Below are 23,807 nucleotides of genomic sequence, written 5' to 3'. Positions count from 1 at the left end.
TTTCTGCCCCCAACACCATTGCCCCTCCCTGAGCTCTCTGAAAATTCACAGCAGTGCAAGTATCTCCCTTCTCATCTGACCATGTCCCTTTCACCTGCCCCAGCCCCCAGAGCTCCCAATTGCTTTAAAGGGGGAGACAGCTTTCAAACTCTTGCTCATATAGGGTGGGCTGCACGTGAGCCAGCATGGCTCTGCTGGGTGACAGGCTTGAGAGTGGCATCAACTCTGGGAGGGCAAACTGTGCCACTCACTGTGGCTGGGGGGGATCCAGGGTGCCTGAACAGCATTTCTGCTCCACTCCTATCCCCCCACTTCTGCGACCAAGGCTTTGCACAGGCCTGTACAATGCCTCATATTCACAGGCACTCAGCTGCTCAGGCTGTTTTGCAAACATTGACTGAAGCACAGGGAACAGAGATTTTTTTTTGCCCCAGTCTGGTTTATACAGCACTGGCTCTGGGCAGTGTTTCCCAAACAAGTGCACTGGTCCCATCCTGCTGTTACTTCAGCGCACCCTGCCTTAGGCTGAGAAGTCACCCCAACATCTCCGATCCTAGTCATGACCATGTGGGGACAGAGGTGCAAGGGACTTACACCAATCCTTCTCACAACCGCCTTTGACCAGGGCCCATGCATTCAGACAGATCCCTCAAAAACACCTCTGGGAGGGGTGTGAGAGGTGGGGAGTGGGATCTCTTAGGCTACAAATCTGCCCCATCCACAGCTGTATGGCAACCAGTTCTGCACAAGCATTACACACAAGCACACTGCCTGGCCTGAGAGTCTGAAACATGTTGGGGACAGCCCTGGATGCCAGTTGGCAGCCTCATTGTTCTTAAAACTGCTGCACCCACTGTGTAGCACTGCCTGACACTGTGATAGTCCCCAACACCCTGCCTGACAGAACTCCCAGGGAGGAATGTCACCACAATCCACATCACCAGTGACAATCTGAACTGGAGGCAGCTAATTCAGAATGCTTACAGACATGGCACCCTTCTCCTAGCAGTCCTCAGCCCAAGGCCAGCAGCACCGTAAGCTTTCCAGAGGCTACATGTATTAGAGAGTCGGTGCAAGGGGACAGTGACCTGCAAATCATCAATTACTCGTCTTTCTTCCCGTAAGTGCCCTGTTTCTGAAGGACATTAACACTGGCTCAGTGACAGGTTCCTGCTAGAGGAGATCCCCTCCAGCTGCCTGCTCCACAGCAAGGCTGGCTCTAACAAGAATTTGCTCCTGACCTTGCTCCGTTGGCAGCTGTGTATGAGGGTAACCATTGGCCTTAGTATGCCAAGCTGGCAGGTCAGGGTCTGATCAGGAGCATCCTTTGGGATGGTGGCTACCATAAACTCCCACTCTTTCTCTTCTAGGAAATGTTAACAGCTTAAGACCCACTTATGATTTTAGGTTTTTTAAACTCAAGCCCTGTGTATAGCTTGCACCATATAATCTAGTGGCCCTACGCTGCCCAAGGGATTCTTGTGAGCTCAGTATTGAGAGAACGTGAAAAATATGCTGCAGATACTCAGATCACTTCACTTATCACAGGTGGCTCTTTATGCAGCAAAGGAAAGAGTCTCCTTGCAGTGCTTTGTTCTGCCACGTGAATACCATCAGCAACAGTCAGGGCTGCTGAGGAACGCCTTCAGTTGGCCCAATCTGGGATCCTGCAAGTTACAAATCTTTGGAGGAATCTGGATGCTGAAAGATCACATTTCAGCTCAAGTATTTTCCCTTTCATAAACAAGAGTGGTTCCAAAGCAATCCTCTTGGAGAAGTCATCCTTTGCATTTGTTTGTTTTTCACTTTCTCATTTTGCAAAGTCACAGTAACTGGGACCCGAAGGCTGGGTGCCAGGAGCTGCCATGCTCGTTGCCTCTGCCTCTCAGCAGACAGCAAAGCCACAGGAGCTGGCCAGAGCCTTAACTAAAGGGCCTTCAAACCGAAGTGCTCCCGGGCTTCCCTGCCACCGGCAAAAATGAGCTTTGGGTTAGGTTTAACTGGATAAAAGCTGGCTTGAAAGTCACTGCACAGCCAGCAGCATGCTCCCCTCACTCACATAGTGAAGAACACCCTGGCATTAAATCAACTCTGGATTAAACAATTAGAGCCCTGAGATTTTTTCTTGGGGGGAGGGGAGCAGGGTGAGGGATGGGAGGGCTGCTCTACAAGCCAAGGAAAGTTTCTTTAGAGTCTGCAGGGAGCTGTAAAAAATGGGATTAAAAATATTACATGTCATTTCTGCCACTGCTCTTTGAAGTCAAGCAGAATATTTATATGGCATGCATGGGAGACAGGGTGTTAAATGTTCCCCAGGAAGAGATCACATGGCAGGGGAAGTTTAGTACAGCACAGCAAAGCTTTATAAAGCTCCCTTGGCTGCTGTTGTAATGCTTCCAGGCTGGTGATGGTCCTCTGCACATCGTGCAGTGGCAGCAGGTGAAGGCCAATTAAAGAATGTGAGAAAGCCCCTGACTGCTCCCCAAACCCAAAAAAAGGAGGCCCCTACAACAGATTGGTCAGCAGTAAACGTGCTGCCACTGCTTCCAGCCTTTCTGACAGCAGGGAAGGTGCTGTGCTTGGAGCTGCTGCTGAGGACACTGTGCACTGTGCTGCCTGGAGGAAAGCCCACTGCCTGGCCCAGGGCTGCCCCGCTCTGGGAAAGATACTGGTGGAAAGGAAACACAGTCTCCCTTAATACTCATCCCTGTCCTGTTATCTGTTGCAAACCCTTCTCCCAAAGCCTCAGTTCACAGCAGATGTGAAGGTTTAGTAAGGCCTCAAGTCTCCGGGGCAGGGCTGCAGCCTGTGAGCTGGGGGAAGGATCAAAGCAAACTGCAGGACTGAGCTCTCTGGGACAGTGCATGGTAGATAGGGGAGTGATGCAGCCTTACTTCCTCTGGAGAATTCAGATCTTCTAAGTCTTCCAGCATTCTCTCTACGAACTCTTCAGTCAACAGGATCTGCAAAGGAGATACAGTAGTTTATGTCTTTACACTCCTAGTTGTAGTTAATTGGCAAGAAACAGAAAGACTTCTGCAGAGAGTGGACTGTGCCAGCTCACTCCTTCCCCTATATCCTTCTTTCCCACAACACAAAGGTTTGAGGGCAAGGAGCTCCTAACTTTGCCTCCCACCCCAACCACTGAAAAAAAATGTTAAAATTATACAGCAGTCTTTTTTGACCCTCAATTATCTTCCTCAGGCTAAAATTAGAGGCTCAGCTTTAGAGAGATGGAGTGGGAAAGGAGGAAAAGGGGTCAAGATAACAACTGTTGGAGAGGCAGTGGAAGACAGGCACTTTCATGTGATCCATTGAAGTGAAGCTCGCAGTTTAATCATGAAACAGCAACGCAGGGAGAGCCTGAGACCTGTACAGAGCTGGTGCTCTGGGCACGGGCAGGGCTCTGACCCGAGCGCAGCACATGGCTCAGATGAGCGAGATGCTGGGTACGGGAGGTACCCAGAGGTGCCCACGCTCTGCACCTCCACGTTGTACTGCACGTGTCCCCCCCACATGTCTGTGCTGGGGAAGCTTCTGGCTTAGCTCAAGGCCAGGCTGGCAAGCACAAAGCAGCCCAGGAAAAGAGCTGCCAATGGGTCAAACTTCCCAGCTGAGGGCCACGGCCCCAGCTCCATGAAGCCCCCTGTGTCACGCAAACCAGAGACACTGGTGGGGCAAGCCACCCCTGGGAATTCAAGGGGAGGAACTCCCACTCTCTTCAAAGCACGTGATAGAGAAAAGCAAACATGTCCTGCCTCGCTTCACAACTGCTGTAATGGCCAGAGCTCTAGGGAGTCCAGTTGGCTTGGCACAGGAGCAGACAGCAGTGTGGGGCCAGGAAAACATCCCCACACGATGAGGGGCCTTGCAGCAGCATTCCTGGCAGGTTGCAGCACTATCCAGTCTACAGGTTTGTTTCTTCCCCCCTGCTCTGCCTTTCCTTCCTTTGCTCCACCCCCTCCTCTGGCTCTGGAATTGCTTTCCATCCTGAAGCACCCACCATCCCCATGCCCCCTTTCTCACCCTTCCCTTGTGCCCTTCTCCCCAGCCATGAGCTCTGTGCTGCCTCCAGAGAAGGGGCTGCTCCAGCACCAAACACTGCTGGAGCCAAGTGCCCAGCCTCACTGTTCTTCGTTGTCTCCTCCAGCTTGTGTCTGGAGGAGGGGCAGCCAGGCTGCAGAAAGCCTCCTCCCATGCCCACCGGTTCTTTGGTGCCAGTAACATCAGTGGGGTGTGGGTGACCACCAGGATACCATGGGCTGTTTGTTTGGCAAGTGGAAGCCTCAGGACTCCAGTTTGGCAACACACAACAGTGCTACTGGACAGAAAGAGAAAAAGGAAGAGAGTCTCCCTTTCTTCCTTTGATTGCAAGAGGAGACCTGAAAACACAACATTCAGATTCAAGAGCTACCAAGTGTCTGTGGTTCTCTCATCTTCAACCTTTCTACCCTGCTGCCACTACACACAGATTTCTGAGGAGGTGTGGGAAGCGCAATTTCCCCTCTCCACCACATTCCCCTCTTTGCTTAGCTTCAACCTGCAGCAGGCTCCAGGCCAGGGTTTATGACTGAGCTGCTCAACAGAGACACAGGCAGCTCCATCAGGCCTTTCTGATCATACCTCAAGCCTGAAAAAACCCTGCTTCAGCTAGGAGCCAGGAGCTTGCTGCTTTGGACAGGACTCTGCAACCTGGCACCAATCTGCAGACTGGCAAGCTGAGAAACATTGCACTGAAACACGCAGTACCACCGCAAACTACTGCAGTCTCCTTGCAGGAGCCTGTAACTGTTGTGCCTGTTGAACTGTAGAGAGCCGTTTGTTGACTGTTTGCAAGAGGAGGAAGCTGTCTGTTGTGTCTGAGGCAGGAGAGCAACCCGATCGCGCAGCCCAGGAGGAAGGGCCGGGTGGGAGCTGGGGCTCTGCACGGAGCAGATCGGTTTCTGCGGAGGTGCAGCCTGCAACGGGGTGAGGGAGTGAAAACTATTTGGCAAACATTAAAATCTACTGAACGGCCGGAAAAAGGAGGAGGAATTGGTATTCACAGTAATCAGGCAAGGAGGAAATGAATATTCAGCCATCCACGGATGAGCAAAAATGCCAGAGGTTGGGATGGGTGAGAGAGCAGGAATGAGGAGCCACAGCTTTGTCAGAGGGACTAGAAGACAAGTGGAGCAGGAACACCTCTGGGTGCTCCCGAGGTGCCAGAGGCAGGAGAGAAATGGGAACGTGTGCGAGGCAGCCAGCTGCTGTGAGGCTGGGGGAAAACAAGGCAGGGTATGCTGGGGTAAACAGAAAGGGTGGAGAGAGTGAAGGAGGGGCCAAGTTAGGTCCCTGCTAAGCCACAGACTCCCAGAGTAGGGATAAACCTAGACAGAGCACTGTGGCTGCCAGCTCCCTCAGATGGCTGAGCTCATCTGCACCTCACTGCTCCCTCAGTTAATTTTGGTAATCCAGCTAAAAAAAACCCCACCGATGAATTCCCCTGATGTATTGAGCTGAACTGTCTCTCTGAAGGGTCTGACAAGTGGAGGGGGAGAGGAGTCCGCAGCTCAGTTGTCTCCTGGGCTGTGTTTGTGGGATCAAAGCCATTGCCGCCTGCTCTGTGCAGCACACTGAGAAAGGATTGCAGTGCCATTCCGCATGCCCCGCATAGACAGTTAACTTTGGTGGAGGGCAGGCGTCACAGGCTGCAATGGCAAACTGCTGCAGTGACATTCACACAGTGTGTCAAATGTGCCTGTCCTTAACAGCCTGAGTCAGAGAAAAACCATCCCAAACCCTAGTACCTCATGCTGCTGGGGAGATCTGCTCTCCTTTCGGAAGAAGAAGGGAGTCTCTGAAGTGGAGGAGTAACTAATGGTACAAGCAGCCATGTCCCTCAGCACAGGAACCTGGCACTCTCGAGCTCTGCTGAGGATGCAGGGGAATGTGTCCACAGCACACCAACTGCTGAAGCGAGCTTGCAACTAAGAAATACTGTCATCTTGGATTCACATCTAGACAAGATTCCTGCTCCTCCAAGCAACCCAATCAAAACGGCCCCAAAGCACTAAGGTCCGTGCTCATAAATCAGGCTGCCATCCCCACCTGCAATCAGTAAAAACACCTTCATGATGGTGAAGGAGTCTTTGCTCCTACGGAGAAGGGTGAGAATAAATCCAATCCCATCTCAGCTTCTCTCACTCAGAATATTTCAGGTTTCCAGTTCTTGTAGCATGCCTGCTGCAGCACAGTATGATACCCCATTACATTAACACACACACACGTTATATGTGCATGATATTAAAGGTGACATTCCCAGCAAATAAACATGACAGACTGCCATTGCTCTAGGCACCTAATTTAATTTCCTCTGGGATTTAAACCTTAGAAGCTCAAATTAAACAAATAGGCCCTGTTCACTTTATATTTCAGACCTGAATCTAGAGTTTTCCTCCAACACTGTTATCTTATCTACAGGACACTGCACAGAGATCACAATGATGAGGTAGCTTATTCCCTTCCCAAAGGAAAACAGAGCCCCGCTATTGTGCTGCAGCCCTGGGAAAAGCCGCCGCAATCCGGAGGGCAGCCGGTGCCGTCCTACACGCCCTGAGCAGGCCTCTCCTCCCATGAAGGCCTCAGGCTGGTGCTGAGGAGGCACGGCAGCTCTCCCGAGTGGCAGCTGGGTGCTCACAGGGCTGTGTTTTCACAGCTCTCTGCAAACACTCCGGCTGGCCCAGCCTGCCGAAGCTGGTTACTGGGTGCAGCTCAGCCTTTGTAACGGCTGTTTGCAGTGTGAACAGGGAACGGCCTCACCAGGGAGCTGCAGGTATCATAGAAACATAGAATGGTTGGGGTTGGAAGGAACCTTTAGAGATCATCCAGTCCAACTCCCCTGCAGAAGCAGGGTCACCTAGATCAGGTCACACAGGAACATGTCCAGGCGGGTCTTGAAGACTCCACAACCCCTCTGGGCAGCCTGTGCCAGGGCTCCCTCACCTCACAGTGAAATAGTTTTTTCTTATGTTTAAGTGGACCTTTCTGTGTTCCAGCTTCACCCCATTACCCCTTGTCCTGTTGCTAGCTACCATTGAAAAAGTGCTGCCCCAATCTCCTGACACCCACCATTTAGATGTTTGTAAATGTTAATAAGATCACCCCTCAGTCTCCTCTTCTCCAGACTTAAACAGCCCCAGTTCCTGCAGCCTTTCCTCATATGAAAGATGCTCCAGTCCCCTGATCATCTTGGTGGCCCTGTGCTGGACTCTCTCCAGCAATTCTCTGTCCCTCTTGAGCTGAAGAGCCAGAACTGGACACAGGACTCCAGATGAGGCCTCACCAGGGCCGAGTAGAGAGGGAGAAGAATCTCCCTTGACCTGCTGGCCACACTCTTCTTGATGCATCCCAGGACACCATTGGCCTTCTTGGCCATGAGGGCACATTGCTGGCTCAAGACAGCATCTGAAGTATCTGAGACATCTCCTTGGGTGCTGCACAGTCCTGCTCACACCAGGATTCTCCCTGACCTGCCCCAGAGAGGCCCAGCCACATGCTGTCCCTCTGCGAGCAGATCTAGGTTCCGTTTGCTGTGTTCTTCGTGCCGTTAGTCCCATTGCAGTTGCTTGGAAGATGATGCCTAGCCAAAGGATAAGTGCCTGTTTTCTACCACAGGTACCTCCTGCACAACTGAGGTCTGGCATCTGGGTTCTCACGGCTTCACCAACAGCTGCCATGTGCCCAGACATGTAACAAAATACCAGGCTAGTCTGCCTCGCTCAGGTGGATGTGTTCAGGGATCACACGGGCTGTGTGCAGGATGTCTCCCTCTCGTGGCAAGCCTCACCTGAGCTTGCTGAAACCTACTTCTTACCTACAGGGCTTACCTATGGGTCAGCTGAAGGAGCTTGTCTTGAAGCTCTCAGTGTTGAAGCTTTCACACCCAGAGAGACAGTTGAGAACCCTGTATCGTTACAGGCACACGGCTGCAAGTGCGTGAAAACTGGCAAGACCTAAAAATGTACAAGGTCATGGGGCTCCACAGGAGACTGTCTCTGAAAGCAACTGGTGCTTATTAAAACATTAAAGATTTTATAGTCATCATATAAGTACCATCCCACACAGTTAACACCTCATCCCTCAATACAGGGTTCAATCCTACCACGAGGCCTTGAAATTCTCAGCTCAGGAAAAGCTGATTGGGGCCAGAGGTCTCACAGATGTTGAAAGCCTGGCACGGCTGGCCAGTCTTTCATCAAGAAAGACTCAGCAGCCGAGCTAGAATCAAGCTACAGCTCTGTCCAGCTTCAGAAATACACTTTGTCCAGAGCAAGACTCAAGCAACTGGCCCAGGGCCAATTAAGCAGGGGTGCTTTTGCTGATAATACCCAATTTTCTTGCCTACCTAGAAACAAACCAAACAATCCCACACTTTGCCCTAGTGCTTTGTTTGCATTAAACACTGCCACTTGCTCTTCTAACAGGTTTGTCAAAGAAAGGAAACCATGTTTTATTAGTTCTGAACTTAGTACAGTTGGCTTGTAAGGCTCAGCCAGAGAAGGTGGGGATGCATTGCAATAAACCCCTATGCAAACCATACCAACCCTTGTAACAAACTGTACATCCATCCAGGTGTTATGCCTGGAATGGGTGGAGCTGTTGTACCCTAAGCTGCATGTCATCTCTTACATCTGCAAACATCCAGCAACCTTTAGGAGTCCTTTGCCCTAAAAATGTTTCAGGTAAATTCCTGACCATAGCACAGCAAAAAAAGTGCATCAGCATGTCCTGCTGAAATGAAGCACTAGCAATAAACCCCTCTAACAAATCATGTGGCTTTGTGCCAGAAGCATCTCCCAGCCCATCTCTCTGCTCTTCCCTTGGCCTGGCCTTCTTTGCATTGCTTTGCTTTGACTGCAAGTGGTTCAGGGCAAAGGCCTCATCACTGCATCTCTTTACGTCACGCTCAGCCCTGGCACTGTCTGAAGAGGTCATCTCACCGCCTGAATCCGCCACGGCTCTCATTACAGCCTCAAAGGTACCAGCATTGCAACAAACACCTTTGATGGGAAATTCCACTGTTGCTCTTCCATGAGATTCACAACCCGCCTTGTAAAGGAAAAAAGCCTCCACTCTCAGCTGCCTCAGGGATTCTATTGCTTCACACTGTGATGTTACAATCCCAGAAGAGGAAGTACAATGCATGATGACGCCTAAAGATTTTGACCTTGTGGGACCTCTCCATGACATTCCCAACTGCAAGGCTGATCTTGGGGACCTGGGCTCCTCAGGGCCCAGCCTGACAAGATCCATCTTGCAGACCAGGTTGCTTCGAGTGAACACATATAAAGTTTGGCTCAGGTGGGGAGAGGGCTGACAAGGGAGCCAAGGCAACAGGCAATACCGATTCTGACAGAGTGAAAAAGCAAAGGAAGAACAGGCATTTCAGGGAATGCTCCAAGTGGGTGGAAGAAAACCTACACAAAGTAGCCAAAATGTAGTTTGAGTAGCAAGGGAGTGGCCTCAGGTGGCAGGATAGTCAGGAGGCTTAAGGAAGATGAAAGAACTTGACTCATCCAAAACTAGTCTGGACAAAGTACTGGAGAACACGCTGCAGGAGAGCTGATATGAGGCAGATTGTGATGACCTAACGGGACATTTCTATCCTAGTCTAAGTTCCTCCCAGTGTCTCACTGAGGAACTTCCTGCAGTGAGAAAGGAGAACACAAAAGGATAATGCAGTGAGGTTTTGAGGAGCGTTTGGGGAAGACAATAAACTTACTGGGAAAGTGTTAGTTTAGATTTCCTAGGCCTGCTCAAGAATTTGGGGGAAGTCACCCAAATGATTCTGAAAAAGTTTTTCTTGGGTCACATGCATAAAACTACTTTGGAGAAGAGCAGATTGTAGTTGTACACGAATCAAACCAGTTTGTGGGTGTGTTGTCCTTAAACTCACCACACAAGCAGAACACATCTATTTGAGTTTGGAGAGATCAAAAATCAATCTCTTTTCTTCAAGCGAGGACTTGACCTGTAGCTGCCACTCTGAGTGTCTCAAGCATCAGAGTAGCTCCTTCAAATGTTGATTTGAACCTCTGTTGCCGCCATGATGCCAATGTGCATAAATGATTTAACATGTGGTAGAGCAGAGAGAAGAACCAGATGTGCTCATTTCCAGGAGAATGTCCTAACTCCACCGGAACAGAGTCATTCTCTTGTGCTCTCTGTCTCTGTGACTAATTCAGTGTTTTATATGATGTGGAACAACTCCAATTGGATGAGCTGAGGAAGAACCAAAATATCCTATAGTGTGGTGTCCATAAAGCCAAGAAGTAGAAATAGGGGTTCAAATAAAAGGAATAAAATATGAGTTTCTCATATCCCATGTGACTGTTTTATCCCTCAAATATTGATTAGAGAAGGCAAAACTTCTAACAACTCCAGCTCCATACTGCAAAACTACTTCTTTTTTCTTTCTTTTCTGTTTTTATTGAAGAAAATCTTCTATTTCTGGTTTCATTCAACATAAAAGGACTCTTTTTTCAGCTTTTGGTCTCTTCAAGGCTTTTGTTTCAGCAAGAAAAACTGAAAATATTTAAAGACTGGTCTCAGTCTGATCTTCTTTCCCAGATTTTTCACTTAGGTTGCCAAACCAAAAGAATGGCTTGTCCCCTGTGACCCTGCTCACAGTAATCCCCCCTTCTCTGCTGCGACTGCCAGCACAGATAGCACATGTTGATAGCTCCTGAATGCTGGATGCTTCCCACAGCCTCGATGTACCTACCCTGCCTACAGGCACATTTAACATTTTCTGTGAGATGTTTGACCATGCTGTCCTAAGCCTCAACTTATTTTTCCATGCTGGATGTCTTGGTTTTGTTTTGTTTCAATTTTTTTTCAAGGTTTTTAGGAGAAAACGAATAAAGTTTTCAGAGACAATACTAACAGATGCATAAGACCATTTTGTTGCAAAGCATGAGAGCCATCCCTTATGGGGAAGGTGATGAAGATTAGCAAAATATGCTCTGGAGGTCAAGGGAAAGTCTTTCTCCTGATCACACAAATGCTTTGCCAAGTCAGAAGCCCCTGAAAGTCACTGTTTATCCGTAGCCTTTCAGAGAAAGGCAGAAAAATGTACTGAAGGGCCCTTCTTCATTGAGCATGTCCCAGCCCAAGGCAGCTCTGCTCCAAACACGGGGCAGAGGTAGCTAAGGAGTAGTTTTTGCCCCGATCATTCCTCTGAGTGGAGAGGGATTGCTATGGCACCAGGCACATCAGGACTAAAGGCAGGGAAACTCTCCAGCGCTCTCAGCGTTTCTGCTGGAAGTCAGGCAGTGTGGAGGAGGAGGAGAAGGAATTTGCCAACTTGAATGAAGGGGAGGAGAGGAAAGCAGAGACAGGCCAGGATGAGGGGAAGACAGAGACACAGAAAAACAGGATGGAGGGAAGATCAGAGGCCAAAGCCGGAGGCGACACAAAGGGCAGGGGGACTGGAGGAGAAGCCCGTTTCCACAGCCTCAGCATCCACACACCGTCTGCTGGATGTGGCAAACTGACGGGCACAGGAGGCAAGTAAAGAGCAGCGCCTGGTGCCAGAGGATAACACCCCACTGCTGCTGCGAGTTCCTCAGCTCACACGGAGACACAGACCTTGTGCTGAGAGTCAGAGGGTGCCAACTGCAAATGAGCCACAGCCTCCATCTGCCTCACAGGATTCGTCCTAAGACTGAGTAAATTACCTGGAAAAATCCCCCTCTGGACTCAGAGCCCAGTGACATCGGGCATACAAAACTCTGGAAGTGGCTGCACAGAGACTGTCTGTGCTGTGCTAATTCGGCCCCAGCGTACGTCTGCCTCACAAAACAAATCTGTAATCACAGGATTGCCTGCAGTTTTTCTCCCACAAGACCTCTGCCCTGCTCAGTCCTCAGGATGGTTCTGCTCACTGAATGCAGCATTAGTCAAAATTTCTTTTCATTATCATTCAAGCTGCTTCCCTATTCCCTCCTTCTCTCTTCCCCTTTATTTAGTACGTTCCATCCAACTACTGCCAGCATGGATTACACTGGAAGTACCTAATCTTACTGTCCTTACCACTCTCGTAGCCTCTGACGTGCTCAGCCTCACAGAAATGTGAGGAAAGCTCTCCTCTCCTCTCCTCTCCTCTCCTCTCCTCTCCTCTCCTCTCCTCTCCTCTCCTCTCCTCTCCTCTCCTCTCCTCTCCTCTCCTCTCCTCTCCTCTCCTCTCCTCTCCTCTCCTCTCCTCTCCTCTCCTCTCCCTGTGCAGCAGCAGAGAGGATGAAAGAAACTAAAGGACTTAAAGTCACAGAGAAAATCTGCAATACCAGAGAGCTGAACGTGGGTATTCAATTCCCAAGTTGACTCCCTACCCCAGAGAGATCCTTTCTCTCTCGATCTGCAAGAATAAATTTTAATCTCCTGAAATTGTTTCTGGTGTTCATCTGTGAGGTTGGAATGCTTGGCAAACACCAAATTAATCATAGAATCATAGAATGGTAGGAGTTGGGAGGAACCTTTAGAGATCATCTAGTCCAACCCTCCTGCAGAAGCAGGTTCACCTAGATCAGGTCACACAGGAACGTGTCCAGGTGGGTCTTGAAGCCCTCCAAGGAAGGAGACTCCACACCCTCCCTGGGCAGCCTGTGCCAGGGCTCCCTCACCTGAAGAATAAAATAGTTTTTATTATGTTTAAGTGGAACTTTTTGTGTTCCAGCTTCATCCACCCCTTGTCCTGTTGCTAGATGCCATCAAAAAAAAGAGATGTCCCAACCTCCTGACACCCACCCTTTAGATATTTGTAAATATTAATAAGATCCTCCCTCAGTCTCCTTTTTTCTAGACTAAATCTAATCTTCACAAGATGACTGGAAGAAAGTTTCCCTTAACAGACATGGGAAAATGAGTGAAGAGAAAATTTGATCTGAGTGTCTACTTCTTGCAGGTGCCCACCTCAAGACTTGCAGGTCCCTGTTTTCTATGTCACTCAGCCCTGTGGGGCACAGGGATACTGTAAAGGAATTCCTCCAAGCCTCCTCTTGACTCTGGGAATACAGATCAGGCCTCAGGTCTTGGGCTGGGCATCCAGAAAATGAGGAACACACACTCAATTGCCACACGAGAACATTTTACTTTAAGACTCTGGAAGAGCATTGAGAAAGAACAGAGTAGCAGAGGCATGAACAGGATCCAATTCTCCAGGGCAACATTTAACAGGCTTTGCCATAAAACTACAGTGATTTTTCTGCAATTACCTGCCTCATTCACTACACACCTTCTAATTTTGACAAACAAATGAAGTGGAAGTCCTGTCGGCAAGAGTCGGCTCCGTGCTCCTGATTCATCCCCCAAACATGCGGCATCTTTGTGCACTGGATGAGGCAGGCATGTTTTGTCAAAAATATGTATCATCCTTCAGTTAGATTAGATTTCAATTAGTACTGAAATACACGTGTGTAACAGGGGCAAGGCTAAAGTGCAGAGATATTTCTTACATTCAGTGTGCTAGATTTTACAGTTAATGAGGACTCTAACTATAGGTTTGTTTTCACTGCACGGTATTGGCTCATATGTCAGAGGCTGCAGCAATATCTGACGTGTAACATGCACGTTGCACATGATCAAAGACTTGAGTGTCATCTTCCTCCCTAGAACAATGACTGCCTAAAGCAGCAGGAGCAGAATTATCTAAACGTAGTGTTAAACAAACCTCCTTCTACCCTCTGGGGAGGGTAAGCAGCCCAGGTGAGCAAGGTAGGAGGGGAGAAGTCTGCTTTGTGCTAGACGGGCAGAGAGCTCCACATAAAAGCAGAGGAGCTTTGCAGAAGCATGTCCTGACTCCCATCACTGGAGACTTAATGATGGTAATTCCCAAAGGATGATGCATGCTGACAGGCTTTGACACAAACTACCCCAGGATAATATTAATATGTATTAAAGGCTCAGGCAACTTTATTGGGACGGGCTTGATCAGTAACACATTTCAACAGAGCGTCTCTATCATCTGCTGGAAAAGAAGTAAGGGAGGGAGGCGAAGAGAACACATGCACAACCTCACTTTCCTTTGGGTAGGTTTTAGAGACAAACAAGATTGATCTGTGCTGAATAGCACGCTTGGCACAGCTCAGACGTTGGACCAAGACCTTGGACACACCACCACGAATACAAATGTCACTATGGGGCAGTTAATGTCAGAGTCTGTCTGCATGATCAGCATCCTTAACCCTCCAGCACGGGGCCAGACACCTCCTGCACAGCCTTTCTCTGTGCATCTGGAATATCTACCCCTTGGAAAGGAGAGTTGCTTAGGAGAAGGTGTGGGGGCTCTGCTGTCACAGCACTGGGGGAAGGGGGGAGTGGAAGAAAGAAAGGCGGAAGGCTTTGATCATGTGTAATGTTAATGCAAGTGTTACACATCAGAGACTTTGCCACAGTAACTAGCACATAAACAGGAGTCTAGTGTTAACAAGGAGGACTTCTTGAATATGTTTGTACGTTTCTGAGTCAAAGCAATTTCCCTATTCAACAATACATGATACTGTGGAAGAAGTTCAGAAATAAACCAGCCTGACATGCTTAGACCTTTAATAGAATTTAGCTTCTTAGAACTAATTAAATGTTACTTAAATTAAAAAAAAAGAAAAAAAAAATAATCCAAGTACTTGGGGAAGGTGCCAATTTGACAGCTCTGGAGAATGAAATAATTTAATCATCCCCAGAGCATGGGCAGCAGCAGGACAAGCTTCCCCTTCTAATACGCCTCGAACATGACCTGGAAAGACTGCTGGTAGAAGTGGGGATGTACAATCTCCGTGCTGTAATGACTCCCTGCCTTTTCTTCTGAGGGCTAAACCAGCTCCTGCCAGGTACTAGCTGCAGAGGTATATGGACTCCTGTCTGGTTGGAATGGCACTGGGATCTGCCAAACTCCTGTCACCTGCCAACCCTCCACTGGAGCCCCACAAGTCTCAGCTCATTGCTCAGCCTGGGTCGCTGGGGCTGGCAGACTGTGCAGCGGCTCTCTGGCCTGTCCCACCTTGGACATGCTCCATTCCAGCCCACGAGATGTAAACAGGAGGTATTGTGTTTAGTCTGCAGGTTTGAGTTTTCACTGAACCAAAACTCAGGCTCCAGAGAAATCAGTTTCTCTTTGCTGCAGTGTTGAGGCCACAATTTTTCAGGCTCTTTTTTTCTCCCCTAAAATAGGGAAGAAGTCCACAGGAGATGCCTGCCATCTCTCTTCTTTTCCACAGTCCCTCCATTTACTTGTCTTTGCAATAAGCCCCTGCATTGCAGTCATCTGCTTTCAGCCACCAACTCTCCTTGGAGCTCATCCCTGTGCCTGGGGTCCCAAACAAGGGAGGAGGAAAATCCTCTCTGGGCCCTGCTGTGAAAGCTTTGCAGGGCTTGCCAACTTGGCCAACCCAGGCTGCAAAGGACTAAACCAAATACAGCTATCCTCCTTGGAAATGTTATGCACCACAACGTCTTCTACTTCTGAAACAAAGCCACATGAACTTCCCTACTCTGCCCCCAACACCACAAGGAACTACTGAGCTCAGATCAAGTCTCCATTAAGCCAAGAGCCTCAGACACTCCCATATGTGTCTCACACAATCAGGTGCTTCCCCTGTTGTCCCAGGCTGCTTTTAGCCTCCCCTCCTCCCCTACCCACTCTGTCCTTCATTCTCATCACAGGACAGGGCAGGAGCCAGCAGCAGAGTCGGTCACGTCAGCTGAGATGATCCAATACATTGACCTTGTGTAGGAGACAAGCGAGGGAACTTGCTTCTCCCCACTGCTCAGAGGCAGCATTCTTCCTATTTCCCTCCCACCTACTCCAAAAATCTTCCATAATATTCAGCACCAAAGTAACAGGCATAGAAGCAACATAAGGGTTAATGTTAGTTACATGTCTGAACAGTGACCTAATCATTGCCATTCTTCACTGTTTAGAGGTTACCTGACAACTCTACATATCAATATATTTCGAGATGTGATGTAAATGCAAACAAACACTCTTATGTTTGGAGTTAACACAGTCACAAGATCCTGTGTATCATGTGTTGGCAAGCACAGGAACCAACAGCAAATGACCCACCCTTAAACCTGACCCTTTGCTGTTAATCATTACAGCAGTGTTGCACTTTCCAGTCAGTACAATCAAAGCACACAAGCTCTTTGAAAATCCCTACACACAGGAGATGATTCTAGCCAAGATCAGCTCCTTTACAAGTCGTATAGATTTCAAGGTATGATGTCCTCCAGACGTATGAACAGGGGCAGTGGAATGCCCTGAAAACAAGTCACTGGAAGGTTAACTGCAATGCTAAAACAAACCCCTGCCTTCAAAACAGAAAGGGAGGCAGAAATGCCATGCGAAAGGGAAGGAAGATACGTACTGCATGCATATAGTCCCTCAGAGATGGGCTTTTCTGCATAAACATGTTCCCCAGAGCATTTTAATTTTCACAATATGTTTATAACCATGAAGAAATTCAAGGTTAGGCTCGCGCTACGCCATCATATCATTAGTGCATCACTGCTCTGTAGGGATGACCCTCAGCACCAAGCAGATGGGGAGTTTCCAGAGGAAATCTGTGATACAGAAAAAATCTGGGTGTAGAAAATGTGTGGGTGCTTCAAGCAACCACGAGCTTTTGTCAAGCAAATGAAGCAGTGCTCTCTGTGCTGCTTTCCTGTTAGGGATGATGTAAAACTGAGATCTTGGCTCTACAGAATCACAGTCCCACAACTTTCTAGTCCTTCTGCCCTAGCTCTATTCTTGTTTAGGTCATTCCACTCTGCCTCCCCAAATTCCTTTCTGGAAGAAACCAAGAGTAAATACAGCCTGCAAATACAATACAGCCTGTTTGCTGACTACAGGAAATGGACACTACTGTATTCACAGATGATTTTTGAACTTTCCAGCCCCTGCTTATCAATTTGAGTTCCATTAATATAAATAGGAACAATTCAGCATGATTTCTTGAGTCCATAATTACTGAAAATGTTACACAAGAGCTATGAGAGATGTTCCAGGAGAAAATGGATTTTACACTTTTAAACCACAGAAGCCCTTAGCAGGATTATTTTTAGGACACGGTAAAGGAGGAAAGGGGAGAGAAAGGAAGGAGGCTTTCTCACTTGTAACCAAGGTCCATGTGCTGCATAGGGGTGCTCTTCTGTGGCAAAGGCTCCTTCTACTCCCGTTGATACAAACGTGATTGCTGTATCCCCTGTAATACTTTTATATGTAAAGTGCCGTCCATGTAAGAGCCTTCCCCTGGGGAATAAAAATACGTGTGTGAATTGAGAGGGTGCGAGCAGCATTCAACAGAATGATGAAGATTTATCACTATAGCTTCTGTCATCAGCATGGGAAACCATTTTGAAGGCAACAACTATTAATTTTTCAGGAATATATGAATGATTTTCTCCAAAAAGCAGGCCACAAGCCTCCTTTTAAGGCAGGGAGCTCCCCCTTCATCTCACGGCCTTGATACAGAACACATCTAAATCCCACTGCGTGCCTATCCCCATGATGAGGTGCTGATGTATGCAAGGGTAGGGGACTACCAGTCTTACAGTGAGATGAAAACTGCAGAAGAAAATACAGACTCCACATCATGTGAGAATGTGAAGATGGCATTTCTAAGCAGGCTCACTGGTGAGGCCAAATTTACCTACCATGACAATACCTAGTAAACTATTGCCCTGGTGCTTAATAAATGTAACTTGCATTACTTAAGCAAAGGCCTAGAAAATAGACACATACATGACCATCTATAGTATCAGTTTCCTTTTTTTTCATTCAGTGCTTTCCACAGGGAAAGTCATGGCTCTGGCATCTAGGCTGAGAGCCTGTGTGACATGCATGTGTGGCTCCCAGCATGCAAGGGGAAAGCTTCAGGTAAGATATACAGCACCTAACACAGTCACAGTTGCTTGATGAGTTACTGCTGGTAAGCTGAGCTGTGGTAACTGATCAGGACAGACTGTTCACACATTTGTGATGTAAAATAAGATACATTTGTGCTAACGATCCCATTGGCTTCTCAACACGTATGGGCAAGTGTGCACCTGCTGCTGACAACTCTGGTATTACAGACATGTAACTCGTTAAGCTAAAGTAACTCACTCAGGTACAACCATTTGTCTTTACTCCACAGTTCATCTTTATATTAAGGACTACAATATTTGCCATAGTTATTTCTAAAAACAGTGCTGGCTGAAATTGTGGAAACCTAGAAAAGTCACTTACAGTGGAACAGACAGCTCAAATCTTTAAAAGTTTGCTCCTTCAGTCATGTAAGTGACATCAGTTGTCTAAAAACCACACTTGTATGCATAAACTGACTGCAAACAGGCTTTGCACAACCACTTCTGAGTCCATAAGCCAGAAGTAACAACTTCAGAAGTTTCTTTGACAGAGTATGTTAAGACATCTCTTCTTTATCACAGAGTTGCCAGCATTAGACTAATTAAAAATACCCCTATGCTAACCCTGTCTTGTTTCAGCACTCAAAATACACCGGAGGACATAAAAAGAATGAGAAACAATCTTACCACAATGAACACACATGCAAAGACTAATTTGTTTCTAACATGTTTTGGCAAAATATCTCAGCTCTGGCCTTTAAAGACTCATTGCACGCACGCCTGTATGGTGAAACGACGACACAGGGCAAAAGCAGCATGTTAAGACAAGTTGAGGAGGAGGATGGCTTCACTCACCTTAGACAGAGGGGGATGAGTGCTCCGGACTCCTGGTTGAATTTCAGGTGCACGCTCTCCAGCTGCCTCGTGCGGATTAGCTCGTGAGGAATGATAGCTGCTGAGCTCTCGCTTTCTAAACTGTCCTTACGGCTTCTAAGAAAGGGACAAAATACACACATTTAGTATCCTGGTGCTCCATGCTATTTCTGCTGCTTTTCAGAGTGATTGTGCAAATACTGAAGGACATGGGAACAAACTGTTACAAAGACACACCTGAGTTTTCATCACCCTTACAGAGACACAGCCTCCCTCAGACTACCACTCCTCACCTTCATTTGACAACCTAGGATCTGAATGCACACACACACGGTGCATTCTTTCCCAGCACACAAGAAATCAAATTTCTGGAAAGAACTGGAGCAAAACTACGCTCTCCAAACTCACAAGTGACTATAAAATGGCTTGGAAGAATTACCAGGTGTGGTCTCCCTCCTACCTTTATTTTATCTTCAGGATTTTTTAGGCCGCAGCCTGCAGGAAAGAGTTGTCCAGTCCCTTGTGCCCTTGCTCAAACAGCTTTGAGATCTGAGGCATCCCTACATTTGTCTTCAAATCATTTTTTTGCACAGTTCAACCGAAAGGTTTTGAGAAACTTTTGCTGCTTCCACCAGCATCAAGAGCAACAACCAAAAGGTCTCTATATGTGACAAGTAGGGCCTCTGCAGATTGTCTTCCCTTTTAAATGGGGCTGCTTTAAGACAATGCAGCTTTGCTTTCTTACTCACTCATTTCTGCAAGACCAGCATATTGTGAAGCTATGACTAAAGGTTATGTTGTTATGTGATCAGGAACTTTGCCAGATAGGATCCTCTAGATAATCAAACTGGTATCAAAATACTCGACAATAAACACTTTGTATGTTCAAAGAGCATCAGTGTGACCCCTTACTTGATAGTACAGAACAAAGAATGAAGGCCAGGAGAGGTTACAATTTTTGTGGATGACATGGAATGATGTGTTGTGTCTGATATGTGATTTATATTTTGGTCATCTAGCATTTCACATGAACTTAATAGAAGCAAAACTTTGTTAAGATAGTTTCTATAGTACAGAATGACCAGAGGTGGAGGACAAGGAAAGCAGGAGGGAACCAAGAGGTGCCACATTGCAAGGTGTTCCATTGTGCCAAACAAGGACCAAAAGCCAAACAAGGTTGGGAGCACTGTTAAAACAAGCCTGGATCCTTCCTCCACTCAAGTGGAGCCACCTTTAATGTACATCTGGAAATGATTGTAAAGAAACAGATTGACCTTCACAAGTTGACTTAGATCACATATCTACTTGATTTTACATTTGGGTGCTGTCCCAAAATTACTCTCATCCACCACATACATTGTGATAAAGTTCAGTGTGGCTTCCAAAGTAGATCAGCCTACTGCTTCTGCAAGGTCATCCAGCCCCAGGTAAGTCTTTCACCCAGGCTGCTGAGCTGCCCACTCTGCAACGAAGATACAGACTAAACTCTCACAGTGCCTTCCTGCAAATACTCTGTATGGTCAGGTCACAGACATACAAGAAAAAAAAAATCAGAGCAACTCTGCTCCCTGTAAGATAAAAACTGTAAAACATGTCCCATGTTCTGCCCTAGCAACACACAAAAGCAGTAAGGCGCCCAGCAAGGACATAGTAGGTCAGGATAGAGGTTAGGCACAGGGTAGGCCATGCCCTGACATTCAGCAGAGTGTCAGCCTGGTGGGTTAACCCTGAAGCAAAGACACAACATGCTTTGTAGTCTATAGGTGGCACTTAAAGCTGTGTTTAAACTACTTCAGTAAACATTTTACAGCTCTTTGTAGGTGGGGTCTTCAAAGAGCGGTGTAGGCCAGCATTTTGAAGGCTGATTACCTGAGAAGTGCAGTTACAGTTGATTAATGATCAGTTGACCTTAAGCTAAGCTTTGCCTCAACTTCCTTATCAGATCTTATATACACAGTGAGCTGTGGGAAAGTCAGTCTGTGGTCTATGGCTTCCAATCATTCATTTATCAATCCCTACCAAAAGGGTCAGCCATTAGCAACGCATGATTTTCAAGCAGGCCATAAGCTTACACTTGTTAAATGCAGTCTCAGAGTTTATGCACCCTGGAGCAGATCAGGAGTTTTTCAGCAATGTTATTGCTACAGACAAAGGACTGTGCCCTTCTCACCTGGGCTGCCTAAATGTGCTGGGCACGTGCCATAACACAACCTCCCAGACAATCGCTGCTGTAGGTTCATGCTTTGGGAGGCCAGACAGCCACAGGACAGTTCCCCATAGCCCTGGACTCCAGACCCGGTGAGCTGAAGGTGGGTTTTTAGGTTTCCACCATGCTAGCCAGTACAGCTGCTAGCACAATGGAGCTGCAGCCCCTAGGGGAAACAGCCTCTGGTTGTTAATGCAATAATAGGAATGACGACAATATTCTGGAGGGAAGGGACAAAGCTTTCTAAGTCTTATTAAAACCAGCAAATGCTGTTTGTCATTACACGCTCAAGAGAAGATGTTGACTAATGTATAACTATCAAACGGAACTGTCATGACTATAAGGCTGTCAATAATTATGACTTCACATTAATAAGTAACCAGCCCTCCTGTCAAAAAGGTGAAGGAGTGAAGCAAAATGGTAGTTAATACTTTGAATGACATGAAATTATTAATCCTTTCCACAAAACTTTTCCAAAATAGTCACGGTCTCCGTGCTTCTTGTTTCACTTTAGTGGAGCTCACACAATTTCAGCCCTTTCAAGCTAAGGGCGAAACTCCAATAGCAGAAACCAAATAACCTTCTAAGCTACACCTTTCTAAACAAGAGTTGTGTGTGGTAGACTGTGAAAAACACATCAAGAGGACACAGTGCCATCACTTTCAGACTCTGGAATGTGTTGCATAATGCGGGGACTCAGCAAGACCCATTAAAATCTCGCTTTGGGAATGAAAATCCTTGGGCTGACCCTTCCAAAGGGTGATGGCCCAGATGAAGGGTCAGCAGGGCTTCTAGGTTGTTACTAATAAAAACTTCATGTGGTAATACACATTGTCATCCACAGCTTGTAGTTTTCAGCCTCAGAAGAAAACACAGAAAAAGTTGCTTTGTAACACTAACATCCCTGGGTTTACAACTGTCAGGTACCCGTAAGCCTTTGCTTCTTCCATCCCATCACCAAATAAATCAGCAGCAGTGGAGTTTTACTTGTTATGACTAAGATGGAGCTGACTATCACATAAAATGTTGCAAACTTTGTCTATTCCAGATTTAATACTTCATCCAACCCACACAAAAAAAATCATGTTTCTCAGTGTTCAGAAAAAACAAGTCTGCAAAAGCCAGGGCTGCTGCATTAGGAACGGCAGCAGATTTAAATGGAAGCAGCATGCCGGAAATGCCCCAGTTTAAGTACTGCATATCTCGTGTTTTGTGAAACTGGAGGGGAGCTGGAGGAGATTAAAGTGCATTTCCTTCTGATTGGGAGCTTGTGGGAGGTGTAAACGTGGGCAGTCAGATTAATTCTTTAGATGATTACATTCTTTTTGTTTCTTTAAAGCTGTTTGTAGTTAGGTTTGATGTCTCCTGTTCTGGGCAAGTGTATTGCTGCAGTAACCAAGGTGACTTTAGCTGACTTTCAACTATTTTTTCAGCTTTGGTTTCTACCAGTACTCTGCTTAGGGGTGGAAGAGAGAAGGAGGAAATGATGGTTGCTTGGTTTTTTAATGATTTTTAAATCTTGGGAACACTGATTAACAGTCCATGAACTTAAAGCCACATAAGACTTTTTTTCTGGAGACGGGTTGTCAAACTATTGCAAAGGTGTGCAGTGTGGCCTGCAGCTTCCCCCTGTTTCTGTCAGCAGTGACAAAAGGCTCAAGGAGACTACATGTCCCAGCATGCTGTGCTCCTTCTGGATGTGAGTAGCCACACGTTGGCACTTGTAGCCTCCCAGGGCCTTCTCTTTGTATTAATGATGAGAGTGGCTTTGACCTGCTTAATTTTATGCCAATTAACAGCAGCCCATGGGGATCCTGGAAAATGGCCAATGCAATCACTGGGTTGCACAAAGTTTGGATGTCCCCTCCTTGTAAGTCATGTTTACAGCAACCTCGTCTCAAGCAACGCCACTGGCAGTTATGTGAAGGGATTCAAGAATAACCAGGTTGATCGGATTAAGAAAGGTTTATTTATTCTTGCATTTGCTCTTTGCTTTATGATCAGAGTGCTTGATCTCATGGATCTGTCACGGAGGGAGGTCTCAGTTCCCCTCCAAGCTCTGTTACTGACATAGAGTATAACTTCACTGCATTTCCAAGATACCCTCCCAGGTACCAAAATCACAGGGGACATGCTGTTGGAAGCTGGCCATAGCAGGGACTTTAGGAATAGGTGCCCACTATGTAACTAACACGAGTTGCAGTCACTGCTCTTTGCTTCCTCGGTACAAAACTCAGCACTGGGAGCTAGAAAACACAAATGATTGGTGGAAGCTTACTCAGTTGGAAGAGAAAGCTTGGACCACTTTTCCCCTCCACACAGCTTTTTTCCCCTCCTTTCTTCCCTCCCCAACTATGGCTATTTCAAACCTTCTCACTCCCTAATGAAGCTATGGTCAAAGATCACTCAAGTGCCAGCAATCTTCTAGTGTCTTTCCCACAGTTGCCCCTGAAGGGCAAACCAGCAGTTGTGGGAAAGAGCCCTAAGCATCTTGGCACACAGAGCCAAGGCACACGTCACAGATGCACAGAGGCAAGTGCAGAAACAGGGAGGACATGGTTACACAACTCCTGTTGTGGTCATACTGAGACAAGGCGAGCTTGAGTGCTCACACCTGCGTGCTCATCATCCTGGTTGAACTGGACGGTGAAGATGTTCTGTGTATATTCCCTGGCACGGAAGGACTCCAAGGACAAGGCCAGGAGCAACAATCTTCTTGCCACTCACATATCCCTTTGGAAAGCTGCATAACAACTACTGTCAGTGTTTGCAGGGGCCAGACTGTTCCAGACCTGGAGCTGAACTGGGATTGAGAGATTTAGGTTGTGCCACTGGCACCCTGCAGGCT

The 23,807-nt window shown here is 47.2% G+C and overlaps 1 protein-coding gene across 3 annotated transcripts in view; it reads right to left on the bottom strand.

Annotated features, from left to right (window-relative positions):
• The window catches only part of SUFU (SUFU negative regulator of hedgehog signaling), a 99,958-nt gene that overhangs the window by 7,189 nt on the left and 68,962 nt on the right, over window positions 1-23,807 (bottom strand). For all 3 annotated transcript variants that reach the window (XM_062000779.1, XM_010201545.2, XM_062000780.1), the window contains exons 9-11: window positions 18,736-18,870; window positions 17,146-17,284; window positions 2,895-2,963 (exon numbers count right to left, since the gene is read on the bottom strand). In XM_062000779.1, the coding sequence (XP_061856763.1) occupies window positions 2,895-2,963; window positions 17,146-17,284; window positions 18,736-18,870 (343 nt within the window). The remainder of the gene's footprint in view (window positions 1-2,894; window positions 2,964-17,145; window positions 17,285-18,735; window positions 18,871-23,807) is intronic.

Source organism: Colius striatus, chromosome 8 (genome assembly GCF_028858725.1).
Source record: "Colius striatus isolate bColStr4 chromosome 8, bColStr4.1.hap1, whole genome shotgun sequence".
Classification (NCBI taxonomy): Eukaryota; Metazoa; Chordata; class Aves; order Coliiformes; family Coliidae; genus Colius; species Colius striatus.
This window is presented reverse-complemented; position numbering and strand designations above follow the sequence as displayed.